Genomic DNA, 27,272 nt, shown 5'->3' with positions numbered 1-27,272 from the left:
AATAGAATTATAAAATAAAACACTGGGTTAAGGCAGTTCTTTAATTAATAGATTAACAAAAATAAAATAAAACTAAATGTGACAGTTATGTCGCTACTCCGCAACCACACGTACCCACGACACTGCTGCAGTCTGTTCGCCGACAATTGATTAAAAATATATAAAAATCGGGGGTTTATATTATAAGTCAATACAATTGCGCACGGCTAATTAAATATTTTTCCTGGTTAAAACAATAATTAAACAACTATAAATAATAAAAATGGTTTACCATCACCACATATAGGATAGGGATCCTTCTTGTCCATAACATTGTTAGTAACAAAATAAAAATGTCTTTAGCAGCAATACATAAAGAAGCACCATATCCTGCCTGCTAGATGCGTACAATATTTTGGTACACTACTAAGAATATAATAAGAAAATAACACAATACAACTTCATTTGAATGTAAGATAAAATATGTCGAATTCAGTAAAAACACATTAAAAAATAAAATAATCAATAATTAAAAATATCAAGTAAATTCTAGAAAATTACAAATTAAATGACAATAAGATAATAAAATTACTTAACTAGTCCATTACCAGTATCATACATAAAAAAATCTATAAACTAAAAAAACTATAAAAACAATTGGCAACTAGCCAATTGAACAAATTCTTCTTAAAAGTTAAAAGAGGTAGTATTTTCATGACGAGTGGTAAATGATTATATATTTTGGCACACATGCATATAGCACTGTTTGCTAATTGCGCCGATTTGGCCATGGGCTTTAAGTTATCGTGACCATATTTAATTTTTAATCTTTCCCTCGGTTGTCTACTAGCAAACAGTGTAGGGTTGCTTTTAACAAATAGGCAGATATGTATATACATACAGAGCTAGAAATGTTAAAATTTTGAGTTTTTTGAATAATGGCTTACAAGATTCTGTTTGTGGGAGGCGATAGATCGAGCGGAAGCATCTTTTCTGCATTCTAAACACTAATAATATCACTAGCATTGCCCCATAGAATCACTCCATAACGCAGGTTTGACATAACATATTATTAGGAATTAAATGCTAAAAGAGCAGACTTTTCGGAAGAAATCTTTTGGAGCCCCTTAATAATGTTATATACTTAACTATGTTAGTAACTAAACTTAAATGGAGAGAGAACCAGTACCTGATACGGCCACTGTCCCACCTCTCAGCCACGGCGGCCAGGAGACTGTGGCGGCTGTCGAGCACCCTGCGCCGTGCGCCGTGTCGCAGCACAGCGCTTGCACAGCGTCGCGTGGAGGACGTCCACATGCGCATCAGCGAACATTCCTGATGCGCTGCTATATCTCGACAGCCGCAACAGAACCCTGAACGCATCATTGTACTGGACGCGCAGAGCGTTGATCGATCGTTGTGTGCACTTGGTCCACAAGCTACAGGTATACAGCGATGTACAATATGTTCGAAACAAAGTTATTTTAACTTGCGCTGTACACCGACTGAAACTGCGCGCTATCATATTGGCTCTGATCGCCAACGCTCTGCGCTCCCCTCACTCTCAATGTCTGCAATGCATCATCCCGCAAGTCGTCTGTAACCAAGTGTCCAAGATATTTATAAGAGTATACCCTATTAAGTGGAACACCATTCATAAGAATGGAAGGGACACTTGGTTCCCGCCTTAAAAACCATACTCACGTTTGTCCACATTATACTTTAAATTGTGCTTTAAAGCGTAGGATTCACATACGTTTAAAAGTGTTCTCAAACCACCTACCGATGGGCTCAGCAAGACCATGACATCAGCATAACTTATATTGTTAAATCAAACTCTGTTTATATGGCATCCAACAAGTGTCCTGCTAAGCTCACCGATTAGAGCATTAACATATATTAATTACTATATAATAAATTTATTAATATTAATTGTCCAAAGCAGATAAATAACAACACGCCGCGGGCAGCCAAACAATACACTTGAAGCATATTAAAAAAAAAATCGGTATCATACTAATGATTCACAAGATTATGTCTGGCTCCTCCTGGTACACTATGTACGATAAGAGCGTGACCGATATAACTTCTAGGAAGAAAAGAATTGTAATGCGAAATTCTTTAATTTAACAGTTAAGTTTCCAGTCTCCCGAATTGTCTATAGTCGCTTAGCATCTTTGAGGCATACTTTTAATATCGACTTCAGTTCCCGAGATAGATCAGCAACGCTAACAGTATTTTTCGTAATTTCAGCTTCATCCACGCCCATACATTTTCTATGAGGGCTATCGCGTATGAATTCGCCACTAGAGGCGCTAGTGTAGCGTGAGGTCTCCGAAATGTCAAATCTCATAGTTTTTGGGTGAGCTACGCGGGTTTATTTATAATTAGAATAATTTTGTGAATATTTTGCAATATCTGAAATTAATTATGGCAAATATGCGTTCCGGGGCAATGAATGCCTGTGTTTTGAAACAGTTTTGTCTTTCGGAAACCTTTTTCCTCCCTTTTTTCCGAACAAAACGGGGACTATGCAACACTGTGGCATGCTCGATATTTTTATGGTACGGTTTTAAGGTGTATGAAATATGATTTTAATCTAAACTTTGTCTTTACGCCCGTAATAACAGACTTTGAAAGCCATACTTAAAAACATCACGCAACAGTGCGCCATCTAGTGAGACAAAAAACGATAGCCCTCATTGGATTGGCATCGGGTGATGGTGAGGACCATTCCAAAACATCGATACCATTTTCGGCCATCCACGCAGTACAAACCCGACTTCGCTGTTTAGGGTCATTATCTTCTTGCACGATCCATGAATGAAATGAAATGAAATTATGCCTTGGGAACATCTTAGCAGAAGGTAACAATGCCTTTTAATAAATTTTGGTCATTTTTAGGGCATCCAGTGTACCAGTGAACAAGTGCAAAATGCCAAATCCCTGTTTTCAGAAGCATCCTCAAACATGCACCTTTACTGGGTGTTTCAAGGTCCGCAAGAGCAATCTGTTATCAGCCGTAGACCAAGCCCTAGTCGAGTAATTAGCTGCCCAAAATGAAGCTTCATCTGAAAATATTATGTTGTTCCAATCCCAGTTTTGGTTTTCACTCGCCCATGAAAGGAGCGGTTTTGTTCATCGCACTTCGAAATTTAAATCAATTTTCCATCAAATTTCTTCGTATTGTATCTCTAGATATAGATAAATCATTTGTCTATAACTTTTCTTGCCCAGAACGCAAATATAACAGTAGATTTTTCATAAATATTTGTAAAATCCGCTTATTCTCTTCTCTGCAGAGGAGATTGATTTCGTTTTCCTGCGTTCAGGTAAGTCGTCGACGTATTTTCTTTTCGTGTATCTCTTCCCTTCTTGTACCCCTTGTTTGTTCACAAACGCCTTCGACTTATTCATGTACTTAGCGGCCCGATCGCGAGACATTTTGGGTTTGTGTGAAGAGGAACACTAATTTGTATCGTGTAGCATACGTGGCACTCATTTTGGAAATTGTGCTTTTGGCGAAAACTATCAACTTTTTTCGTTTATTTTTAACAGAACATTGTGCGTAAAAGATCATGCTATTCAGCCAGTACATTTTTTAATGTGAGCCATTTTAAAAATAAAAATTATACCGGTCACAATCTTGTCATACACACTGTAAGTATGACAGTTGTTAGGTTTCGGTAGTCCCTTCCGCAGTTGCTTTGCAATTTAGCAGATACAATATTTTATTACGATATCTATTCCAGCACGAAATAGCAATATGGCGGCCGCGACAGCTCGCTCGCCCGGGCGCACGTTTGACTATATAGAACTGCGCACAGTGCGCGCGGCTATAAGCGACGCTTGTCAGTTTGCGATATTTAAGAGACAGACGTTATTCCGAAACTTATAATACTTATCAACTCTCGGCGAATAGACGTACAGTCAACCAATTTGATTCCTAGGCCACTAAAGAGCTTTGCCATTTTGGTTGGTTGGCAATGCTTATTGGATGACGAAAATGTCACAAAGACAAGGTACTGTGGTGGCCTAGAAATCAAATTGGTTGACTGTACGGTGACTGTACGTCTGTGTTATTTGACTACTTGGTCTGTAACAACTTGGTCAGGTCGCTTACACATAATTCCACGTATGGCAAATTTGTACTTTTACTTATTCTTTAATATGGCACCAGGCAAGGGGCCATCCATAAATTACGTCACACACATTTTCAGGGGGGAGAGGGTAGAGCCGAAAATCCCCAAATCTGACGTGGGGGAGAGGGGGTCTCGGCAAATATCACGTAATATTTCCCACAAGAAACATTTTCAAAAATTGAGAAAACTGGGTTTAATAATTCTCCTCTGAACTATAACAAAATCATAGATAATTGTTCGTTTTTTTTTTCAATGTGACTAAGCTAAGTTAGAAGAAATTTCACATAGTAGGCTTAAATAAAAAATAATATACTTATATAGGTAGGCAAGTAAATTGATTTGTAAATTAATTAATAGCAATTTGAATTTAAATTTGAAATTGAATAACACGTACCTAATTAATGGATGCTCCCTTAGTAATTTAAATCAATTGGCGACATTAGTCAATGACTATAGCAATAAACAAGTTTCACAGGGATGATTAAAAAATTATCTAATCTTAATGTCTATAAAAGGTTAGTATTTTATAATTATCAGATCTCCGACCTTATACTATACACGTCCCACTATAAGGCACAAACACGTATGTATACCCTCTTGGAATGAGGAGGCTTGGGCTGCAGTGCCCAACACGGCACTTACATTGAGTGCACCAGCCCAATGTGGATTAAGAACTTTATACATACACTCTCTACACACACACACACACACACACACACACACACACACACACACACACACACACACACACACACACACACACACACACACACACACACACACACACACACACACACACACACACACACACACACACACACACACACACACACACACACACACACACACACACACACAAACACACGCACACAGAGTTATCGGCTGCACGATTTACATTAATATTGGAATCCATATATCCTTTATCCTAATTGTAAATTCCAATAATAACTTTGGTCATATTGATCTTTTGCCTTAATAATAATTGAAAATACAAACTGAAATAAAGATGCACAGAAAAAACAGAAAAATAAGACCATCACTGGGAATCGAACCCAGGTCCTCAGTAATCCGTACCGCGTGCTATACCGCTACACCACTGATGGTCAACGGTACCGACACGAATTTCCCCTATGCACCTCAAATCTCAGCTTGTTTGTTTCTTACTTAGTCACTTAAGCAGTGACGCTAGCGACATCTATGCCGTAGCCCTCATCGAGAAACTTTTTTTTTTTCGGCACTCCATTGGAACTAACCGCTCACCCGGACAAGAGATATCGTTACTATGCAATCAAATTAAGATTGTTTTTTTTTTGGAATCTTTTTGTATTTTTTATTTCAATTCCAAATTTTTACTTTTACGGTCATCCCGTAAAACCTAAATTGAAAATACAAACTGAAATAAAGATGCACCGAAAAAACAGAAAAATAAGACCATCACTGGGAATCGAACCCAGGTCCTCGGTAATCCACTCGGTCTCGGTTTGGAATTGAAATAAAAAATACAAAAAGATTCCAAAAAAAACAATCTTAACTTAATAATAATGTTTTGTCCTAACGTAAATACCATAATATTTTTTATCCTAATATTTTATATCCTAATGCTTATTTGCACTATTATCCTAATTACCCTATTTGTGATGGACAGTCTTGCGCCCACTTTATATTATTATCGACACTAGCAATAATTGTTGTCTATGACACAGTGGTTTTTCTCCTCTGCCCTTTCTGGTTCGACCGCCATAGAGGGAGCACATATCCCTCCTTTGAACTCTGACCATTATCTTATCTTATCTTATGCTTAGGGGTCCTTGCGGATACACTTCGACCCGTAGGGATCTTTTGTGTAATTACCCCTCCTTCGCACTTACTCTGTTGCCTTTATCACCTCGTCCATAAATTGGATGATTTGACGTAGCGGTAGTGCCTTAAAGTCTCCTGGTGCGGGGTATCCGTCGCCAAAGAGTCTCATTCTTGATCTGGCGAGGGCGTCACATTCACACATAATGTGTTCCATTGTTTCGTCTTCCTCGCCACATATTCTACAGACTTCATTGTCCTGTAGTCCCATCTTTACTAGTAGGTATGTGTTTAGTATTGAAGTGACCTGTGAATGCCCCGACGATATGTCGGAGTTGTTTCCTACTGAGTGTCCAGAGTTTTTTAGCCCAGCTTGTGCTGACATTTTCGATGAATCGTTTTGAATGCTTTAGACCTCTGACCATTAACTCTTTATGTGTATAGTAGGAATTATTTGAGGTGTCCCGATCTCGTTAACAGCCAACCCTTCGAACAAAGCCATTGTATTCTATTGTGTGTGCCCTCAACCGCATAATACTCAGTTTAAAATGAACGGAAATATTTTCTGGCTCGCAAGCTGGCAAACCGCCGACACCTATGAGTATGGCATTTAATATTATGATTTTCTTATATTATGACTTGTAAGTTTTATGTCTTACTATATTAATAGAAAACAGATTAGGAACGTAAGAACATTACGGCAAATAATCATTATGGCACATGAAAAGCATATGAATGATAAATATGTCAAAAGTCTTTATGGCAAGTGGTATGGCATTGGATTTTAGGACAAACGATATTATGGATTACGAAGGAGACCCGTTTGCCAGTTCATTCATTCAATTAGCGTGATTTTGTCTTGATCTGATCAAAGAAAACATCTAATGCTTTGACGGTTTCTTTATGCTTTTTTATATCTTCGGAAAAGGGGTCTACCTTGTAAGCTCGGCAAACCACTTCGAATCCTAACCGCTCAGTAGTAAAACGGGGGCAATAGCAAAAATAGTGTATCTCAGATCTATAAGTATTGAACCTTGTGAAGTTTTCATACGAACAAGAGCAGTTTATCTGGACCGGACGCGGTCCAAGAGTCAGAAAAGGAATTAATTTCAGACCGCTTTCCAGAGGTGGCGCCATTAGTTCCATGTTCCTGCTTCTGAATTCTTGACTAATAAAATCAAAAAACGATTTACTAACGGAAATTTGTCTTACGTTGGGTCCGTTGCCGATCAAGTGTTTGCGAGGCTCGCGAGATGTGCTGAAGCCCCGCGGCAGCGGCACGTCCGAGCGGCTGCTCGATATGTTCATGAGCACTGCGAAGGCCTCCGACTCGGTCAGCAGCGGAGGCCGTAAGACCGGCACCTCCGCGAACTGCTGCGGGCTCAGCGTCAGGAAGCGGATCTGCTCGATCGCGCTGCGGATGGTCAACTTCTTGCTGTTTTCTGCGGAAACGGTAACCATTTACCTATTTGACGCCACTACGAACGATTTTATAAGTTACTGTGTGGGTGTGTGAGGTAGAAGGTGGAGTGATAGTATGTTGTGAGAAATGAATAGAGTAGGACCTACTCCCCACCGCTATCGTTGAGAAATAGCGAATGAATAGGTACATTCTCTCCAGCAGAAAGGTGCTTCCATCAGCAAGGCGACACGAGGCGGGGTGAGACGATAATTGAAATTTGTATGGCAAAATTTAATTCTCTCCTAGCTCATCTTCAGTGGAAAATGTATGGATTGGAGAGGATTGCGATACGAGAATATTTTTTTCGTTTTTGTTATTGCTGCGTGCATAGCGTTTATTAACTCTGCAACGGAAACACGATCGTACTTATACAACTTTTTACCGGTATAAAAATGGTAACGTTATCAGCTGTTCATAAATTTAACGTTATTTCAAAAGTATCGTTAAATCATTTTAACGATATTTATACATACCTCCATAAGTGCATACCTCCCGTACTCTTGGCCTTGAGCCATACCTAGTTGCTATAAGAGTTACATCAAAATTAGCTTACGTGTTATCTCGTCAACCGGCTCTGAAAAGCGTTTTACCTAGACGAGTAGTTTCTGTTAAGTGGTCATTCAAGTATTACGTAAGCACACAAGGGGGGGGGGCTTTGTTTTGCTTATTTTTGATGACACGGTGGCTGGGGGGGTCTAGATGGTGCTTACGTTAGCAATATTTATTTATTATTTCTTGTTTTTTGCAATAACAATAAAGAAACAGAAATAGATTTAAAAATATATAGCAATGTTTACGTAAGTACAGGAGGGAGGGGGTAGGGTTTAGCTGGCTTTCGCTGACAAGGGGGAGGAGGGGGTTAAAAATTACCTAACAAGTTAACTCGCCTACAGGACTCACGAGACGATATAGTACATTGTGTCTTAAGGGTGGTAAATAAGGAATTACGAACGAGAGTCTATTAGAAGCCCGAAGTCGAAGACTTAGGAATCGATTTGAAAAAAAAAACGTTTATATAGGAATACTCCAATGTCCAATTTTCGAAGTGGAACTAATGATAAAGACAAGTGAAGACCACAGTTGACCACCGGAGTTAGGTACTACTCAATAACAAGTATTTCACGGATTTCATTGCAATTATTTTAACACGCAGTTGCGAAGCAATTTAAGCTCCTCGTAATGCATATGGTGAAATGGAACGGGGGGTGAAGCACCAGGACTCTTCAATAATGAACGTCTCTGCATCGGAAAAAGCAATTTTTTGTAAAAGGTGACGAGCAGTTGACATTAACTATTGCATCTTATATTATTCACACTAAAAATCATGAAAAAAAAATATAACAAAAATCAACGAAAAACTTTCAATAGTGGTGGTTTATTTGAGTTTAGCTGTCAGAAAAATAAAGACTGTTTGTAAAAATAAAGATTGTTTGGCCGATACAAGAAAGAAGAAAGTATGAAGAGGGGTGAGGAAACTGTCATAAATTTACATTATGTGAGCCATAGACCACAGACTTGATTTTGCAGAATACTGACCATCTTCAACTGATAATGTATTTGAACATTTTTAAATATAAATATAATTTTGCGACTACTTACGAATGGAAAGTGATCCCTGGACATTTTAATTTTGCATTGCTCCTGCACCACTTCATAACACACGATGGAATGATAATTTAGAGCTGTCTACAATCAAAAATGTGAAAATTTGACGTGAGCTCACTAACTTGCAATACAAATGTCAGCCAAAATGTCAAAATTAAATGACGCGCATGCGTACATTAGCGCAGGACACAGTAGGACCCAGTTTCCTTAATTATAACGCAGTTACGCTTCCTGATATTATTTGTTCGTAGTCCCCACTTACTTTAGCTTATTGGCGGTTGGTACGTACCAGGGCGCGCGTCGGAGCCGGAGAGAATCGGGAATAGGGCCTCGAGGCTGCTGTCCACGTTGAGTACCTAAAACCATTTAACTCATTCACAATGCAATAAGTAAAAATATACATCATGACGGTTATTTATTATACAGAACATATTCCACGGCTATGCCACATGGAGGGAAAGTATCTTAAAATATTGGAGTTAGGTTTTACTGAACGTAGACTTCATTTTTAGTTTTAAAACAATTTAAACTGCATTTAAAGAAATCTGAATAACCCTTTATCTGAACCGGGAATTGAACTCGCGAAATATTGAAAAAAAACATCATTGCAGTAGTTTTGTAGTAGTAGTAGTGTAGTTTTATAGTTAAATTACAAAAATAAATATTTATAGGGGGGGGGGGCACTCTATACACGTTTTACTCGCAATAATGTGTGGCACATAGTTCGACAGCTCTTTTGAAAAGATAGTAAGGTTTTTCAAATACTTTTAAACATATCTTCAAATGCGTTATCCTGGTTCCGTTCTTACCTCTGTGGGAGACAACAGCGAGTCAAGGTTGAAGACGTTTTTTCAAGCTGGTGCGATCTTACTGCTGGTGTCCCTCAAGGGGGTGTACTCTCTCCGCTCCTTTTCTCTATTTTTATTAATGGCATTACCTCTTCTTTGCACTCTTCTTACCACCTGTATGCGGACGATTTACAGATCTATGATGCCGCTAGTCTTGACGATTTTCCTCTGCTAATTGATCGCATTAATACAGACCTTAATGCAATTCGTGACTGGGCTGAGAGGTTCGGCCTCAAAGTAAATGCAAAGAAAACCCAGGCAATCATTATTGGCAGTCCATTCTTTATCTCTCGGATTTCTGACTTGGTAGTTCCAAACTTGTATTTTGATGGTACAATTATTCCTTTCTCATCTACCGTCAGAAATCTGGGGATCATAATGGACCAAACGCTTTCTTGGTCGGCCCAAGTGACTGATGTCAGTCGTAAACTTTTTGCCTCGCTTCACTCGCTCAGGCGCTTGCAAAATTTTCTACCTCTCCAAACGAAAATTACTCTGGCTCAGTCTCTTTTGCTCCCCTTGCTTGACTATGGTGATATTGGTTATCTGGATCTTAGTGAGGGGCTGCTCGACAAGCTCGATCGCCTTCAGAATGTATGTATTCGATACATTTTTGGACTCCGCAAGTACGACCACGTGTCAAATTTCAGGGTACAGCTGAAGTGGTTGCCTATAAGGGATCGTAGGAACATCCACGTTCTGTCATTACTTTTCAACACTCTTTTTAATCCTTCTGCTCCCGTATACCTTTCCGAGCGTTTCAGCTACTTGGCTGCTGGCAGTCAGTATCGGTTACGATCGAGTACCAATCTCCTTTTAGCCTGTCCTTCTACCTCATCCAAAACATACTCTAAATCCTTTACAGTTCAATCTGCCAGGCTGTGGAATCGGCTACCGACCTCCATCCGGCAATCCCCCACCGTGGGATCTTTTAGGGAAGGCTTGAGAAGAATGTGGCTTGCACCTTCTCCTTAAATATTTGAGAACATTCCTTTGTTTAATATGCTTATATATTATATGTATTATGGTCATATATATAGTAGTTTATTTATTTATATTGTAGTTTATGTATTATATTGTTTAAAGCACTGTATAGTAGCTTCCATTATTTTAACTCTAAAACTCACCCTTTGTCGGACCCTAACGTATTGCTCCTCTCCTCTCATCCACTCAAAGGTTGACTGGTAGAGATCCCTTAAAGGGATAAGTCCGCCTTTGTACAAGTATCTTAAAGTTTGTCAGTAATGTTTTGTTAATTTTCTTTTGTACAATAAAGAGTTTACATACATACATACATACATACTTTTTTGATTAAGTTAAGATTTCCGGAAATAATCGCTCCCAAAGTAGCAAAAATTGCGTACCCCCCCACTTGTAAACCGTTTGTCCAAAAAATATGGAAAGGTAACGCTTAATAAATACTTTCAACGAAAATTGGTTCCAACATGATGGGATATACCGTTTTTGAGTTAGTTTTATAGTTTTTGAGTGCCGTGAAGATACGCTCTTTTTCTGGTAATAAATTTTAAGACTGTAGTAAGTGTTTTAATTGTGTTATAACTACTTAAAACGCACATAATAGTACTTGATTTTTTTCGTAATGGCTACGGAACCCTATCTTGGGCGTGTCTGACACGCTCTTGGGCGGTTTTATTTACTATTAGATGGCGTAGACGTTCACGGTGTAGACAGTATTTTTCAAAAAACTTTGAATGCAGTTTAAATTGTTTTTAAAATCAAAATGAAGTCTTCTTTCAGTATCTCCAATAATTATAGTACATTGTGTCTTAAGGGCGGTAAACAAGGAATTACGAACGAGAGTCTATTAGAAGCCCGAAGTCGAAGACTGAGGGCTTTAATGAGTCGATGTTCGTAATTCTAGTACCGCCCGTGCGACATACAATGTTTTTCATCACATTTGCGAGTAAAATTGTATATTTGTAAAAGAAAACTTATATTTTATTTTTTCAAAAATTGCCGATACCGCTGACTACACTCTTGGCAGCGCCAGCCTCCGCGCCGCCCTACCCCAGCCTGACCGTGCGCCCGCCGTGCGCGCGCCGCGCTCCTGCACGCCAGCACGATCAGCGCGCCATGCAGTATCACACTCATTTACCGACCTTGGGCTTCATGACAAGAAAATTAGTGCGGGAAATGACTCATTTACCGACCACGGGTTTCATGAGAAGCACATAAAGGTCGAGGGTTTTATTTGGAGGGTTGCAACCAAGGTAGCCTGCATGTTACGACACTGTTTAGGAGCAAGTGTGATGAAAAAAGATATTTTCCCTCCATGTGGCATAGCCGTGGGATATACCTATATATTGCATGCCCTATGAGCCCCGCCCTGAGATAAGCTTATGATTATGATGCTTAACTGAGAATGTGATAAGCAAAAATCGTTCAATCAACCACCAGTCACAAAGTCATGAACAGGCCGTGTGGCTGTCGCTGGTGGAATGAAAATATTTACAAAAGTTCCCTTTTGTAGTATACTAAAACTAGACTCATTTTTATCTGAAAATAACATCAAATTATAATTCAAATCTGATTCCTTTTTACTTCCCCCCTGTATTGGAATGTAATTTAAAAAAAAGTAATTCTCTTTTTATGTGTTGGCAACACTGCGCCCCTTGGCCTCCAACCTCTGACCTAGCCGGTCATATTAATATTAACATTAATAACTAATTAAGATTGTAACTAAATACTATATAAATAAGCCACTGAAGACCTTAACAAGAATATTTATTTAACAATAACACAGCTTTTTTTGGTATATGACCCTGCAATCCCTTAGTTATAAGAATAAGTATGTGTGTATATATGTATGTAAATACTTTATTGTCATAAATCACAAAAATAATACAAAAAGAAAATAACAAAACTAAAAGAGTACAAAGGCAAACTTATCCCTAAGAGGGTTCTTTTTAAGCTAACCTCCCAACTAAACTAAACTGTGTCTAACTAAAAGTAAAGTACTCGTAGTGGGTTGCTTAGGGGGCCATTATTATCTCAACAATTAAATTGAATTGAATGTACAAAAGTTACCTTCTCATTGCTGGGGAGCTCGGCTTGCCGTTTGCCTAGGGGCTTGGCGAAGCGGGTTACTGCCTCAAACAGATCCAGTTCGCTGTCCACATTCAAGTGCTCCAGTGAGAACACTGTTATCATTGTGTCGAGATCAACTTCTTCGAAGCTGCTGTCAGTGAGGACCTCTTTTGTATTTAAGCTGATTACCTAAAACAAATGATTGTGTAATCTCACAAGAATTCGCAAATGCAGAATTATGAAAGTTAGGCCAGGTAAAACTATGCCTCGTCCCATGTTAATTCAACTTTGGAAAATCAATCCAATTGATATTTTATCTTAATGTCTTTGTTACCTGTAAACATTTTTCCATTAGCACATTCTCCTGGAGCAGCCTAGCAAACTCATAAATCTGGCAAACATTCTTTGGTTGTACAGCGGACCACAGGTACCCGATGCATTCCTTAACCAGGTGAGGCAGCATGTATTTCTTGGCCACATAGCAGAGCTCACAAGCTTTATCTAAAGAACTTAAGTTTATCTTGTCCATGTAGATGTACCTGATAAGAAAGAAATGAAAGTATTAATTAAACATTTGACCTGAGATTAAACACAATACGGTATTTGACAACTCCTGCATTTTCCATGTCTTACATAATAAATTATGAATATGTATATATACAGAGTTTAGCGAAGAAAAAACAAGCGTTTATACCTACCTAAAATAGTACACAATTTACTTACAATTGACTAAAATTTAATCTTAAATGCATTCAGTTATTGCTTATAGGGTAACACTTACTCCAGCAGAGCTTTAAAAGCTTCTGGCTGAACATCTAGTATTGGGATCGGTTTATTGCCCTCTGCGGCCATGCTTCCGTAGAACATGGCCTCGAAAACCGGCGTAGCCATGGCCAGGATAAACTTGTGGGCCGACACGACAATCTGGGGCTCCGAGCCCACCAAAAACGAGCAATCCGACCAATCTAACGACCGCAAAAGATGAGCAGCCCTTTGCTTCAGTTCCGAGCATTGTAACTGCCAGTCGCAAATTTCTGACTTTCGTGCCATCCTCAATAATCTGGATTCGATCTACGAGTTTCGTAGTAGCCCTGCTGAGAACCTGTTGGCCGAGGTCACAGTATACCTGTGCAGTATACTAACACAATCAGTCAATCACAATGTACTCTATCTATGGCTCTGTTAAGCTAACGTAGTTCTCAGTAGTTCTCTGAGTTAGAGTTAGTGCTGGCTGAGCGCGCAGTGCCCCCTTTGGGTGCCCCCATCGTGCTCCTTAACAGTGTTGCAACTGTAAAAATTAAACACCAGTTGGAGTTGCCGTATCGAAAAGCGAAAAATGCCGTACTTCTACTGTAATTAAATAAAAAAAAGTTGGTATATTACAATTTTCATTTATATGCGTTTTTACAAAGTCAAACAATTTTTAGATTAGATTAAACTTTTCGATGGCAAATTGCTGTATCAATTGCGTTATTTTGCTGAATAAGAATTTTATGACAAAAATTTAACCGACTACAAAAAGCCATGAAAATATTTTTCTACCAGTCTGAAGCTCAGAGAAAGTAAACACATGGCACGGAGAGGCCCCATTCTACTATCTATAGATACATTTTGTTATGCAAATATGTATAAAATCGATGTAGAAATAAAAAAAACACGTATTATCTTTTTCTTTCTATGGTGTGTCGGCATATAAAAACAAAGACGGCATGACATTTATTTATTCTATACCTACTCGCCAATAATGGTTTGTCATTACGAGCAAGTGACGCTTCATCGTGCTATCCGCCATTTTATGCGACAGAGGCTTTGTGGTACGTGAGCTGTCAAGTGAACTAATACTATAAAGTTTATGGTGATTTTCAGTGTTGTGTAAATCAAGTGATGCAAACGCAATATAACTTTGTGTTCCACAGAACAGTGTTCTTGGGCCAATCCACGAAAATTCAATAATGGCGAATATATGCTAATAATAAATTCAATATCACGGCTGCGTTCTTTTTTCACTTTGCATGACGTTTCTCACATGTTTTTACATAAGTTGCATGTATTATAAATAATCTATGACAAATATTTAATTAATTATTACAAAAGACACGCACGCAAACGTCATCACCAATTACAAAAAAATGTTGAATAGTAAACTTCCTGACTCATTTACTAAAAATTCACTGCGTAGTTTTCGTGTTTCTTTTCATATTTCTAAAGTACACATGATCTAGAATAACAAAATAAATTATGAAATAATTTGATTTGATGAAACATAATAATTATGAATAAAAGAAATTTGTCATGGAAATTCGTCAACACCGTTGCAGCACCGTCAAAGTTAAATTTATCTAATGTTCTTACTACCTACCGTGATCGAGAGGCCGCGCATTCTCTCCTCAAGATCTCTTGCTAATAGGGGCAGAGCGCATGTATACTTTTCCCACGCAGAATTATCAAATTTTGGATTTACATTTGCTTGTGAACGCTTTGTCACACTTTTGCATCATTACCAACAACAAAGAAAACAAGAAAAAAAATACCAATTTTACATATTTTTTAACTATTTAGGCCGGTGTATTTTATGAACAATACAATAAAAATCGCTGGCGGTGATCTTTCAAGATTAGTATTCAGTTTAAAAAAAAAGAAGTCTTGTTCATCATTACCATCGTCATCATTGCCATTTGTTTTGTGTTAATGGTAATGATTATATGCGAACGGCAATGACGTAATTGTGTTTTTATCTTATGTAAATTACGATTACCTGTGATGTTTGCTTTTAAAAAGTATTTAAATTGGTTCATCGATACCCCGCGGGAACTATGCAATTTCCCGGTATAAGAACTATCCTATGTCCGGGACTCAAAGTATCTGTTTACCGAATTTCGTCTAAATCATAGTCAAAATACCACAAACGGGACTTATAACGCTAAAACACACAAGTAATATTTAACTCGACGTTTCAACCACATTACAGTGGCCGTGGTCACGAGTACACTGAAGTGTAAGGTGTCAAGTCTGACTAGCAGCGCGATTCCTTTGAACTACCCTCACGTGATCACAAAAAGTACTGGCACTCGTATCTCGAACTACCCGCACTTGGTCATTCTTATTTGTCACCCCATCACACCGACACACAAAACTAACAACGTCTGATCGTCCCTCCGAACAGTCATCCCGACCCCGACACTTATTTATAACAGGATTCCATCAAGACGAAAGCTTATATCCATGGTCCCGGTTAAAATTTTTGTCCTTTTTTTATTTCAACCGCTTCTCGTACCATTCTTGAGTACAAATGACGTTCCTTGGAGAGGATTTTGAGATTGTGAAGCTCAATCCAGTGGTTTGGTCCTGACTCCAATAAATGTTCGGCTATGGCTGACATGTTCACTTGGCGATTTTTAACAGCTGCAATATGTTCCTTGACTCTCTCAGCTATTGTTCTTTTCGTCTGTCCGATATAGGAAGTACCACAACTACAATCAACCTAATTAACACCTGGTGTTTGGAAGGGAACGACATCTTTGGGTGGCCAAAGTCGCGAGGCATATTAGGACACCCAAGGATGTCGTTCCCTTCCAAACACTAGGTGTTTATAAGGTTGATTGTAGTTGTGGTAGTTTCTATATTGGACAGACGAAAAGATGCAGCTGTTAAAAATCGCCTAGTGAATAAGTCGGCCATAGCCGAACATTTATCAGAGTCAGGACCAACCACTAGATTGAGCTTCACAATCCCAAAATCCTCCCATGGAACGTAATTTCTACTCAAGAATAGTACGGATGGTCAATTGTGATCTTCATCATCAGTTCCACTTCACCAAATGATGATTTTCAAGAGCAAATGCACAAGTTACTACTAAATATTTCCAATTTACTATAGGTGTCCCTACAACATTTGAAGAGTTCCCTCGATTTTCTTAAGATCCAATCATCAGATCCTGATTTGTTGCTTATGAGACCTAATTCAGACATTTGCTTATGGAGACCGCACGACACGAACTTCGAGTTGGATGAGTGGTTATTAAAAAAAAAACATTTTTCTCAATAAATAATTGCTTTGTCTGTTACATACAAAACGACTATTCAATTTATGGTTATGATATTGAAATTAATTTAAATATGACCTCGGCTATGGCCAAAGAACATTGGTATGATTGTAGTAAAAATAATTATATTGAAGTGTTGTTCGATTTGATTAGACTTTTTTTGATAAATAATCGAATTATTTTATTGAATATTGCATTTTTTTTGGCGAATACCGATTTTTGGTACATAAATACCTATTTTTAGTGGGCTACCCTACCGATTTCGCACTTGTGATTTTGACGAGGGAAAAAAGTAGGTATAAACTGTATAAAGAAAAGTCACAAAACTGACGACACTTTTTTTCGTGGTGCTATGACTAGGAGCGGGAGGAACCAGAGTTCAATAATTCTAAGAAAAAATTAGCGTCATTCAAAGTGGAAAACCCCAATTAATCAGTCATACAAACGAATGATCGGAAAAAGATCCGTTGTGACACGGTAGTAATTGAATGGTTAATTTTCGTGTCACAACGGAAAAAAACGGTTATCGGAACTTTTCGGGACTTTTGCGGACGAAATTCGGACCAAAACGAAATCTGGTCCTGGCAACACTGGACCACTGCCTGCGTGGCGTGCTAGTGGCGCTAGTGCTAACGAACACGACCAAAGACTACAGCAAAGACTACAGTATATATAGAACACGACGCACGTGCGTGCGTGCTGACTTACCAGTATACACAATACACACATATATGGTGCTGACTGACAAAGGAAAAGGAATCTGGCTGGATATTTGTAGTAAATTCCACAATATTTATTAGGTATATCTATTGTATTGTTCGCCTACCCTCTGCCACCTTACCGGACGCACGCATACAACGTACATACATATTGGACTGTTGCTAAAGTCGGCTTGACTCGAATATCGAATCCAGTTTATTGAGGATGGCACCTAAGTCTGAAATTTGCGACTGGCAGTTAGAATGCTCGGAACTGAAGCAAAGGGGTGCTCATCTTTTGAAGTCCGGCGAGTGGTCGGATTGCTCGTTTTTGGTGGGCTCGGAGCCCCAGGTCGTCGTGCCGGCCCACAAACTTATCCTGGTCATGGCTTCGCCGGTTTTCGAGGCCATGTTCTACGGAGGCATGGCTGCTGAGGGGAATAAACCGATCCCAATATTGGATGTTCAACCAGAAGCTTTTAAAGCTCTATTGGAGTGAGTATTATCCTACAAGGAATACTGAAATGCATTATGCTGTACTTGTATTTACTTTTTTTTGTCTGAAATTTTAACGAGGCACCTCCACCAAATGTTACTTTATAAAAAAATAATTAAGCATGTTTTGTTTGGGTCATACTCGTACCACCTTGTAATTTAATTACATTGTATTTTATATAAAGAAAAAGATATAGCTATTGTTTTTAAAATGCTCTTTAATGTTAGGCAATCTTCATGACTTCAGTGAAGCAAGTTACTTTAAATAGTGTGTTCCTGAACATTGCGGGAAACTAATATACCTATATAATGTGACAATCTTTCAAAACAACTGTATAATATTTTCGAATATTACAACTGGTACTGCTTCCGCGCCTCGCGGCACTGCTCCGCCACCGCTGTCAGTAGGTTTAAAGCTTTTTCTTTGTATTTAATTAATGCTTTTAAACTTTGTTTATCAGGTACATCTATACAGACAATATAAACATCAATTCCGTTGACAACGCTTCTGAGCTCTGCTATGTGGCCAAGAAATACATGCTGCCTCACCTTGTTAAGGAGTGTATCAAGTATCTGTGGTCCAAAACGAACCCAAAGAACGCTTGCCGGGTTTATGAGTTTGCCAGGCTGCTTGAGGAGAAAGTTCTCATGGAAAAATGTCTTCAGGTAAGACAGAAAGTTATAGGGATGACAACTGGGTTAAAAATATATCATTCTATTTAGTCTGCCAGTTAGCTTATGGGAAAAAAGGAGACATATTTTTTGGTTTATCAAATTCTTAAAAATCATCAAAGGTATAGATCATCAAACTTCCGTAGTGGGGGCTTGTGACGTCACTATTAGGTAAAAATCATACCATATAGTGACGTCACTCAAAACGTCTAAGCACTGTATCCTCGTCATTTTTAGTGTGTCAAAGAAAAGGAAAAATATGCATACAATATTTTTTAATAATCTAACTGACAAACTAAACAGTTTGTTTTAGCCGTCTAGCCTATTAAAGTTATTACAAGGTAATAAGCATTTTGGGAACATATCAATCAACCTGTTTTTCCAAGGTTGCATTTACATGGAACAAGGTTTATCAACTTTTAATTCACTGTAGTAAAATAAAAGACTGTTGTTCCTGGAAGTAATAATCATAGCACATTTATTTTAATAGTACTTGAATAATTTGATCGAGGAATAAATGAAATAAATCTCAAATAATCTTAAATATTTTGTAATTCATATATCATTCTTGACAACTGGATGGCCATGTGGTTAGAGAACCTGCCTGACTATGAAACTTGAGATCCCAGGTTCGATTCCCGGCTGGCATATATTTGTATGAAAAATAACAAATGTTTGTTCTCGGGTTTTGGATGTTTAATAAGTATGTATGTATATATCTATATTATAAGTATGTATATCTGTTGCGTAGTATACATATGACAAGCTACTAAATGTAATATTTGTTTTAGATAATCAGCTTGGAGACTAAGGAGGTCCTCAAAGATAGCAGCTTCAATGATATAGACTATGACACAATGAGAGCAGTGTTTTCACTGGAGCACCTGTATGTGGACAGTGAAATGGATCTGCTTGAGGCAGCGGATCGCCATGCAAAGGCCCAGCTCAAGCAATCAAAGGTAGGTGACTTTCCTACATATTTTCCGATATAAGAAATGGGAAAAGATAACTAATTTTTGGTTTTCCTAATTAAGGTAATTGATTAAGGTTTGCCTAATTTTAGATAAATAATAAATAAATAATAGATAAACTAATATTACTTAACCTAATGGCTCATTTTACTTAATTTTCATTTTAGTGAAAGTCATTTTGTACTTTACATAATTTCGTTTCGTCTAATTTTAAATGACCTAATTTTCATTGTCTATAAACTTATTTCGTATACTGCTGTTTGACTGACATCATTATTTTTCGTTTAACATTATACTTCTAACATAAGTTCGGTTCTGGCGCTTCGCCGGCCGCTCCCGCGGCACGCTCGCTACGCTCGCTCGGCGCGCGCGCTGCTGTGGTCGCAGTTCTAACCTAACCTACTTTACTGGTCGCAGTTCTAATCTTAGTAAAAACGTTATTCGGCTAAGTAATGATTAGTTAAAATAAAAATCGACAGTGAGTTTTAAATAAAAAAAATATTCAACAAATCTAGTTATGAAAATGACCATTTAGGAAAAATGTAATATGACAAAATAATAAAAATTATGAATAATGAAATTATACAAATTGGCTTTAGACAATCTGAAATTAAGCAAAAAAAAATAGGCAAGTCAAGGGAATACCTCCAGAATTTATCGTATTAATAACAAGTATTCCCTTAGAATTTGTCAAGATGGAAAACAGTGGCATAGCTAGGTACAGTCACCAGCACCAATATCTGACACAACAAGCGTGCAAAAATATTCTGACAAGACTCTATGTTTAGGGCCGGAAGGATGAGTCAGATATTTTTGCATGCTCCACTGTGGCAGATATTAATACTGGTGACTGTACCTAACCAAAGGCCCGCCGAAGGGCTTAAGGGGCTAATGTGGGAGAATTTTCACTAGTTTAATTTATAGTTTTTATAAGTAAGAGACGAGGGGACCCCTGGGCACTGCCCCGTCTAGCCCTCCGGTAGCTACGCCACTGATCAGCTAACTGAATTGTTTACCTGTGGCTGCGCTGTGAACGAGTTAAATGGTTTTAGGTGTTGAACGTGGACAGCAGCCCCGAGGCGGGCGACGCGAAGCGCGAGCCCGGGCCCGGCGGCCCCGAAGCGGGCGACGCCAAGCCCGAGTCTGGGCCCGGCGGCCCCCACGCGCGCTCCGGTACGTACATCAAACCCTTAAAAAAGGTACATTGTTGGTTTATAAAAACTAACAAATCACTTAATAGTATATCCGTTTAAGAACGACCTTCACCAATCTGGTTAATGGATGAAATGTTATATATAAAATGAAATATGTTAAAAATATATTGCAAGTGGGTTGCCTATAAAATTCCAGTCAGAAATAATAATAAAAAACTACAGCCGTCATGCAAAGTCGGGACCCATTACCAAGAATTTCTGAGCCGGTCATGACTTGAATGGGTCCCGACTGTTGAATTTTAAATTAGCTACTTGACCGAGTTCTATCTAGACCACGACTTGTTTTCTTCCTTTTAGTTTTTAAGGCAGTCGAGTTTTTGATTTTTTAAATTTTAATGTTTTATTTTATACTTTTTGATATTTCTGTGAAAATGATAGATTAAAAGTATTATATCCCATATATATTTAGAATGGGCTAATTATTAGCTTTCATAATTGATACCTATATATATATATAAAAAATATATATAACGGGACAATAAACACCAATTAACCTAGTCCCAAAGTAAGCTTAGCAAAGCTTGTGTTATGGGTACTAAGCAACGGATAAATATAATTATAAAACGGCCCGCACTGCGATTCCGTACCGTCACCGTTTTTTAAGCAGCGGTGTCTGCAGAAAATAAAAAAACACCCTGAAAAACGCCGCCAAAAAAGACAACTAAAAAGTAAAAAATAATTATGCACTACCTAGCTGTTGCCCGCGACTTCATCTGCGAAGAATTCGTTTATCCCTATCCCGCGGGGACTATGCTGATTTCCCGCAAAATTAGCCTAAGTTAATTTAGTATAAGTACCTAGTAATATTTTTTTTATCTAAGCGTCGTCGGTGTCGGGGGACACCGACGACGAAGGTTAACAGGAAACTAAAGTACGTATATGTTGTATTTTTAAAGTATTAACCTTTGAACCCAAATGTGTTTGAAAGTAAAGTAAATACCCATTATGCGTCTAAGATTCCTACCGCAGCGAACAAAAGAGCTGATGATCTTGAAACGGCTGAACCGATTTTGATAAAACATGTTTAAGATCCATCGCTAGAAAACCAGCTTTCAAATAAAAAAAACCGTATTCAAATCGGTCCACCCGTTTAAGAGCTACGGTGCCACAGACAGACACACAGACATACAGACACACATAGCGGTCAAACTTATAACACCCCTCTTTTTGCGTCGGGGGTTAAAAATATAGTATATGGTATAGGCACTAGAATTTCTTGCTAGCAGATCATAATATCAAATTTAGTCCCTTGTGGTCAAAGAAAAAAGACGCTGGACACTGAACATCTTACTACAGATTCGGTAGGTACCTACATATACTCGTAAAAGGCGTGGCAATAAGTGCCAGTAAGTTTGTGTACTTGTGATACGGCGAGCTTTTTGGCCACAACGATAGCGGTGGGAAAGTGCTCTATTTACACAATAGAGTATTCCCCACCCTACCTCATACACCCACACACCACACACCTTAAAAACCGTTCGTTGTATGTAGCGGCAAATAGCTAAAAGGTTATCGTTTCTGCAGAAATCCGCGAGACTATCCGCAGCGCGATCGAGCAGATTCGCTTCCTGACGCTGAGCCCGCAGCAGTTGGCGGAGGGGCCGGCGGAGTCGCCGCTGCTGACCGACTCGGAGACCCTCGCAGTGCTCATGAACGTATTAAGCAGAAAGTCCAATGTGCCGCTTCCGCGAGGCTTCAGCGCGTCTCGCGAGCCGCGCAAACAGCTCATCAGCGGACCCAACGTAAGACTAATAATTCTCAGTGAATCGTTCCGTTATTTTATTCACGAAGAATACAAAAGGAGGAGCATGATACAATTACAGTTGTCTTCCATTTACTCTAATTGCTGTCTGCACTACCTCGGAATGAAGAAGGTGCCGGTGAGTGAGTATGCGACACACAGTTTTGCCTATTGCTTCAAATATAACACCGAGCGGTTAGACTTTGAGGCGGTTTGCCGAGCTTTTAAGGTAGACCCCTTTTCCGAAGATGTAAAAAACCATGAAAATACTAGGATAGCATTCGATATCTACTTAAATCAGATCAAGCTAAAGCAGTAACTGAATGAGTGACTGGAAAGACAAAACCCCACAGACTGTACACTGGAGCTAGAGCTTTAAGGGTAACCCTTAGGTACCATGTTTTCTTTGTACTTGCGTGTGTGTAAAGTTCTTAACCCTTTAGACGACTCAGCGACCACATGCATTGATTTGGAAATTCTACCTTATTCTTTCAGTAATAAGTAACAATATTCATTGTAATTATTGAAAATACTACTAGCTTTAAAAACATCCTTTGCTAGGTATGTATTCGATAGCTGCTTTTGATTCTGTGATAGTATGTTCCAATAAATGGGGCCTTATAAAGGGTTAAAGCGGAAACACATATAGAATAGAATAGAATAAGCCTTATTAACACACTTAGAGCAACATAAACATTATTAATAAACGGAAGATATTTTCCACATTAAACTTATAACTACTTATAACATAACTAAGTGCTAACTAAGTGTGATAAATGGATTGGGCTCAGCGTATGCTGTGGACGTACACAAAGTGCGCATGCACACAGCGCTGATTTACAGCCCAACCCTTTACACTTGCTGCCTATCACTGTGGATAGGTTCGAATACAAAATCAGATGGCAAAATATATATTTTTTGTAAAAAAATAATAATTTTACACCTAAAAGGGAGGTATTTAATTATAACAATAATTGAGCCTTTAAGAAGGGTTTGAATTTTATAAGGCAATAATTTGCGAGGCATTACAGCCAGCAATAAATAGTAAGAAACATGCACGAAACTAAAAATCTTAAATTATGGCACGACGCGACGTCCATACTCTAGTCTACGAGAAGATTTGTTGTATGGAGACTTACGAAAAATTCTCCCGCCTATGAAACTTGGCACATGATGAAAATAGGTAACACAGACCATAATCATACTCGTACAATAACAAATATATGTACAGTCACTAGCATTAATATGTGCCACAGCGGAGCGTGCAAAAATATCTGACACGTCCTTTCGGCCCTAGAATTAGAGTCGTATCAGATATTTATGCACGCTGGTTGTGTCAGATATTGGTGCGGTGACTGTACCAACACGCGATGCCACTTATCGCTCCCGAGGCGTGTCAACAGTATCAATCAATCCCATACATTTACCATAATCATCATCATCATCATCAGTCGGAAGACGTCCACTGCTGAACAAAGGCCTCCCCATTAGAACGCCACAATGAACGACAACTCGCCACTTGCATCCACCGGTTTCCCGCAACTCTCACGGTATTGTCAGTCCACCTGGTGGGAGGCCTGCCAACGTTTCGTCTTCCGGTTCGTGTTCGCTCTCGAGAACTTTTCTCCCCCAACGATTATCTGTTCTTCGAGCGATGCTTTAAAGGTCATTGTGGCACTTATTAGGGTTTTGCGATAGTCAGCCCTGTGTATCTTACGCACACATTGACGCGTGTGCAGACGTCGTCATGCCTATGTAGATTCAAGAACGCGTATTTTGTACGGCGTGGCCGCCGTGTGGTAACAGTAACGTAATGTTCATTATAGCACAGAATAAATAATAGTACTACTGATTACAGTATCAAATATAGTACTGTAATGAGTTTAAAATTTGGAACACCTGTCAAAATCAAATGAGCCTCTATTCTGGTATCCATAGATACATTTTCTCGATACAAAATGTCAAGTTGGTAATGTGCGAGTGACATAAGAATAAGGACTTAATTGATTTGTCTGCGTCTTAAAAATAATGTATGCAACTATACGTAATTAGGCCTTAAAATACCTACTCTGTGATCTTTTTATGATGAACTCGTGTTTTAAGAACCCTTATTACGTAACAGTTGCATAAACTACTACTTATTTGTATATTGTATTGTATAGCTCTTTATTGTACATAAAACATGACAAAATAACTGTTAACAACAGAAAAATAATTGTAATTGTGATATTTTATTGTTTGTGTCTGTTGCCATTGTCTGGTGCCATATTAAAGATTAAGTTATTATTATTACTTACTATAGTAAGTAGACATACGTTGAATTATGTTTAAGCGTATAAGGGACCGGGGGGGGGGGGTGTTAGGTTGCATGATCAATTAATCACACAATGTACAGTTTATTCGCCAATTAGAAATATGAGAATGATTGAGTAAATGTCAAAATCCTTCTGTACACCTGTGCTTCTGTGTGTGTTGTGTACTACATGTTCTTGTATGCGTGACCTCAACTCTAGTGGCACTACCTATACGCAGGCATTCAGTTGTAGTCAAACACGAGCCCGGGCGAGCGAGTGAGATGATCGAATGAGCTTCAAGTGCGTAGTTTGGTTGTCTGCGTGTTATTTTCTACAGTTAATAATTGTTTTAAATTGTTTTTATTTGTAAAAAATCTAGGGTCGCACTTGTATTGAGTTAGAACCCCTGATTTTTATATATTTTTTATCAACTGTCGGCGAACAGACTGTAGCAGTCTCAGCAGCGGGATGATTGTCATGATTAATTTTAGTTTAATTTTGTTAAGCTATTACCTAATTAAATAACTATTTTACTACTTAATAAGGTGTTTTATTAATAATTTCTCCGAAAACAATTCTAATTGTATTCAATAATTTAAAATGTCAGTTAATATTGTTATTAAACGAGTACTACAATCCCATTTTCAGTCAGTAGGTGCAGATGTGTTTTTGCACTCATTTTAAGTAATGAAATATCCGGTCTGGCTGGCGGAGCAGAATAAAGTATTGGCTCTATGCACGACATCAGCGCCACCTAGCGTCCGCAACTTTTATGGTTCTGATGCTCCGACGTTTTGAAATTTCATCGCGACATATAGTGACAAAAATCAAACCTATAACGTATAAATTTATAATACAAAATTACTGTGATACCGTGATTTGGGAGGACAAAAGGTTGTGAATTTATTTTTGGTCATTAAAATTATATGAGGTAAGTAAAATTTATTCGAAAGTGTGTTTTATTTTCGTTATGTCAGGGTTTGTTTAAGTACTTCATGTTTAGTTGTACTTTTACTGCAAAACGAAAAGATAAAGCTATCTTATTGGTTTTATTTGAATAAAAGTAAAATTATATATAATTGTTCTTATATCGCTAGTAATAAATTAAATATCGTTTTGAGATCAAAATGAGTATCATTTTGAAGACCGGTTTTGTGAGTATCACTCAATATAAAATTTCAACCACAAACCGTTTCATAAGGAAAATTGTTGCTGGACATTTCCGAGATGTAGAGGAATTAAGAACAAAACAGGGACAGTGTTTAATAATTCAAGCTCGCATAAGAACACAAACATCTATTACTAAAATTAGGTAGTTATAGTCTATACAAATTTCTCTGTTAATGACAGATTCATATGAGTATGACAGATGACAGAGCCCAGAACTATTTCTACTTTTGGCCACCATAACGCTGCGATAGATTTCATCACCCCCACCTAGTACTTCGCACCCTCCCAATACTTAATTGTTATGATCTCGCCTTATTTCGTGATTATAATCATCATTTAAAAAAAGTATTTTAAGTCAATTATCTTGATAGATGCTTGAAAAATGTGAACTTTAAAGATAGCACGGAATTACGTACAACGACTCCCGGAATTAAGTTCAGAGCCAAATTTTATCACGGAATAAGGGACAAACTAAGGGTTTAGCGAAATAACGTTTATTTCTATAAATTAAAAGCTACGAAGTAAAATAATATTCTACATCCATCTTAAAGACATATCCCTAAAATAAAATAGTTACTACATCTAGAATCTTCGTATTTTTTTCAATCCTCAGTCAAAGTAGGAAACGTCTTATATACCGTAATATGGTACATTTACCTTAACCCTAAAATGGAAGGTATGTATGTATGTTTGTTCGCGATTATCTCGCGTTCGGCTCAACCGATTTTGATGCGGTTTTCTGTCAGAAAAGGGAAAACGGAACTGTTTAAAACAACGTAACTAACCGTGTTTGAGTGTAATGGGATCATTGTGAAATGTAATTAATTTGGCAACAAATCACTAAAAAGTAAGAAGCAAATATTTTTTTTAATAAAAAGGTAAAGCCGACACCAAAAAAATTTTTTTAACAAAATTTGCAGGTGGTAGGACCTTGTGCAAGGTCCGCCCGGATTGCTACCACAATCTTGCTCGCTAATCCTGCCGTGAAGCAGCAGTGCTTGCACTGCTGTTTTGGCGTGGGAGTAAGACAGCCGGTGAAATTAGTGGCACTTGAGGTATCCTATCTAGCCTCTAGGTTGGCAACGCATCTGCAA

General features: G+C 38.2%; 2 protein-coding genes across 7 annotated transcripts; one reads left to right on the top strand and one right to left on the bottom strand.

Annotated features, from left to right (window-relative positions):
- Nucleotides 1-27: 27 nt before the first annotated feature.
- Nucleotides 28-20,864, bottom strand: LOC141426365 (BTB/POZ domain-containing protein 6-A-like). Of its 6 annotated transcripts, XM_074085218.1 has the most exons (8): nt 15,637-15,846; nt 13,663-14,169; nt 13,216-13,420; nt 12,882-13,070; nt 9,275-9,341; nt 7,131-7,360; nt 6,334-6,404; nt 28-5,889 (listed from the first exon to the last, which is right to left on the bottom strand). In XM_074085218.1, exons 2-7 carry the CDS (start codon nt 13,929-13,931, stop codon nt 6,369-6,371), a joined length of 996 nt encoding a protein of 331 aa, XP_073941319.1. In that variant the 5' UTR covers nt 13,932-14,169; nt 15,637-15,846; the 3' UTR covers nt 28-5,889; nt 6,334-6,368. The 6 variants fall into 6 exon arrangements, 5 of the variants coding, with proteins under 5 accessions (XP_073941319.1, XP_073941317.1, XP_073941314.1 ...); XR_012451229.1 differs by having other exon boundaries at nt 6,334-7,360; XM_074085216.1 differs by having other exon boundaries at nt 28-6,404.
- On the top strand, nt 17,542-25,065 carry LOC141426366 (BTB/POZ domain-containing protein 3-like). The gene is made up of 5 exons (XM_074085219.1): nt 17,542-18,116; nt 18,578-18,782; nt 19,580-19,747; nt 20,812-20,932; nt 22,498-25,065. Exons 1-5 carry the CDS (start codon nt 17,848-17,850, stop codon nt 23,031-23,033), a joined length of 1,299 nt encoding a protein of 432 aa, XP_073941320.1. The 5' UTR covers nt 17,542-17,847; the 3' UTR covers nt 23,034-25,065.
- The last annotated feature ends 2,207 nt before the right edge of the window (nt 25,066-27,272 follow it).

The sequence above is a fragment of the Choristoneura fumiferana genome, chromosome 3 (genome assembly GCF_025370935.1).
Source record: "Choristoneura fumiferana chromosome 3, NRCan_CFum_1, whole genome shotgun sequence".
NCBI classification, from domain to species: domain Eukaryota; kingdom Metazoa; phylum Arthropoda; class Insecta; order Lepidoptera; family Tortricidae; genus Choristoneura; species Choristoneura fumiferana.
This window is presented reverse-complemented; position numbering and strand designations above follow the sequence as displayed.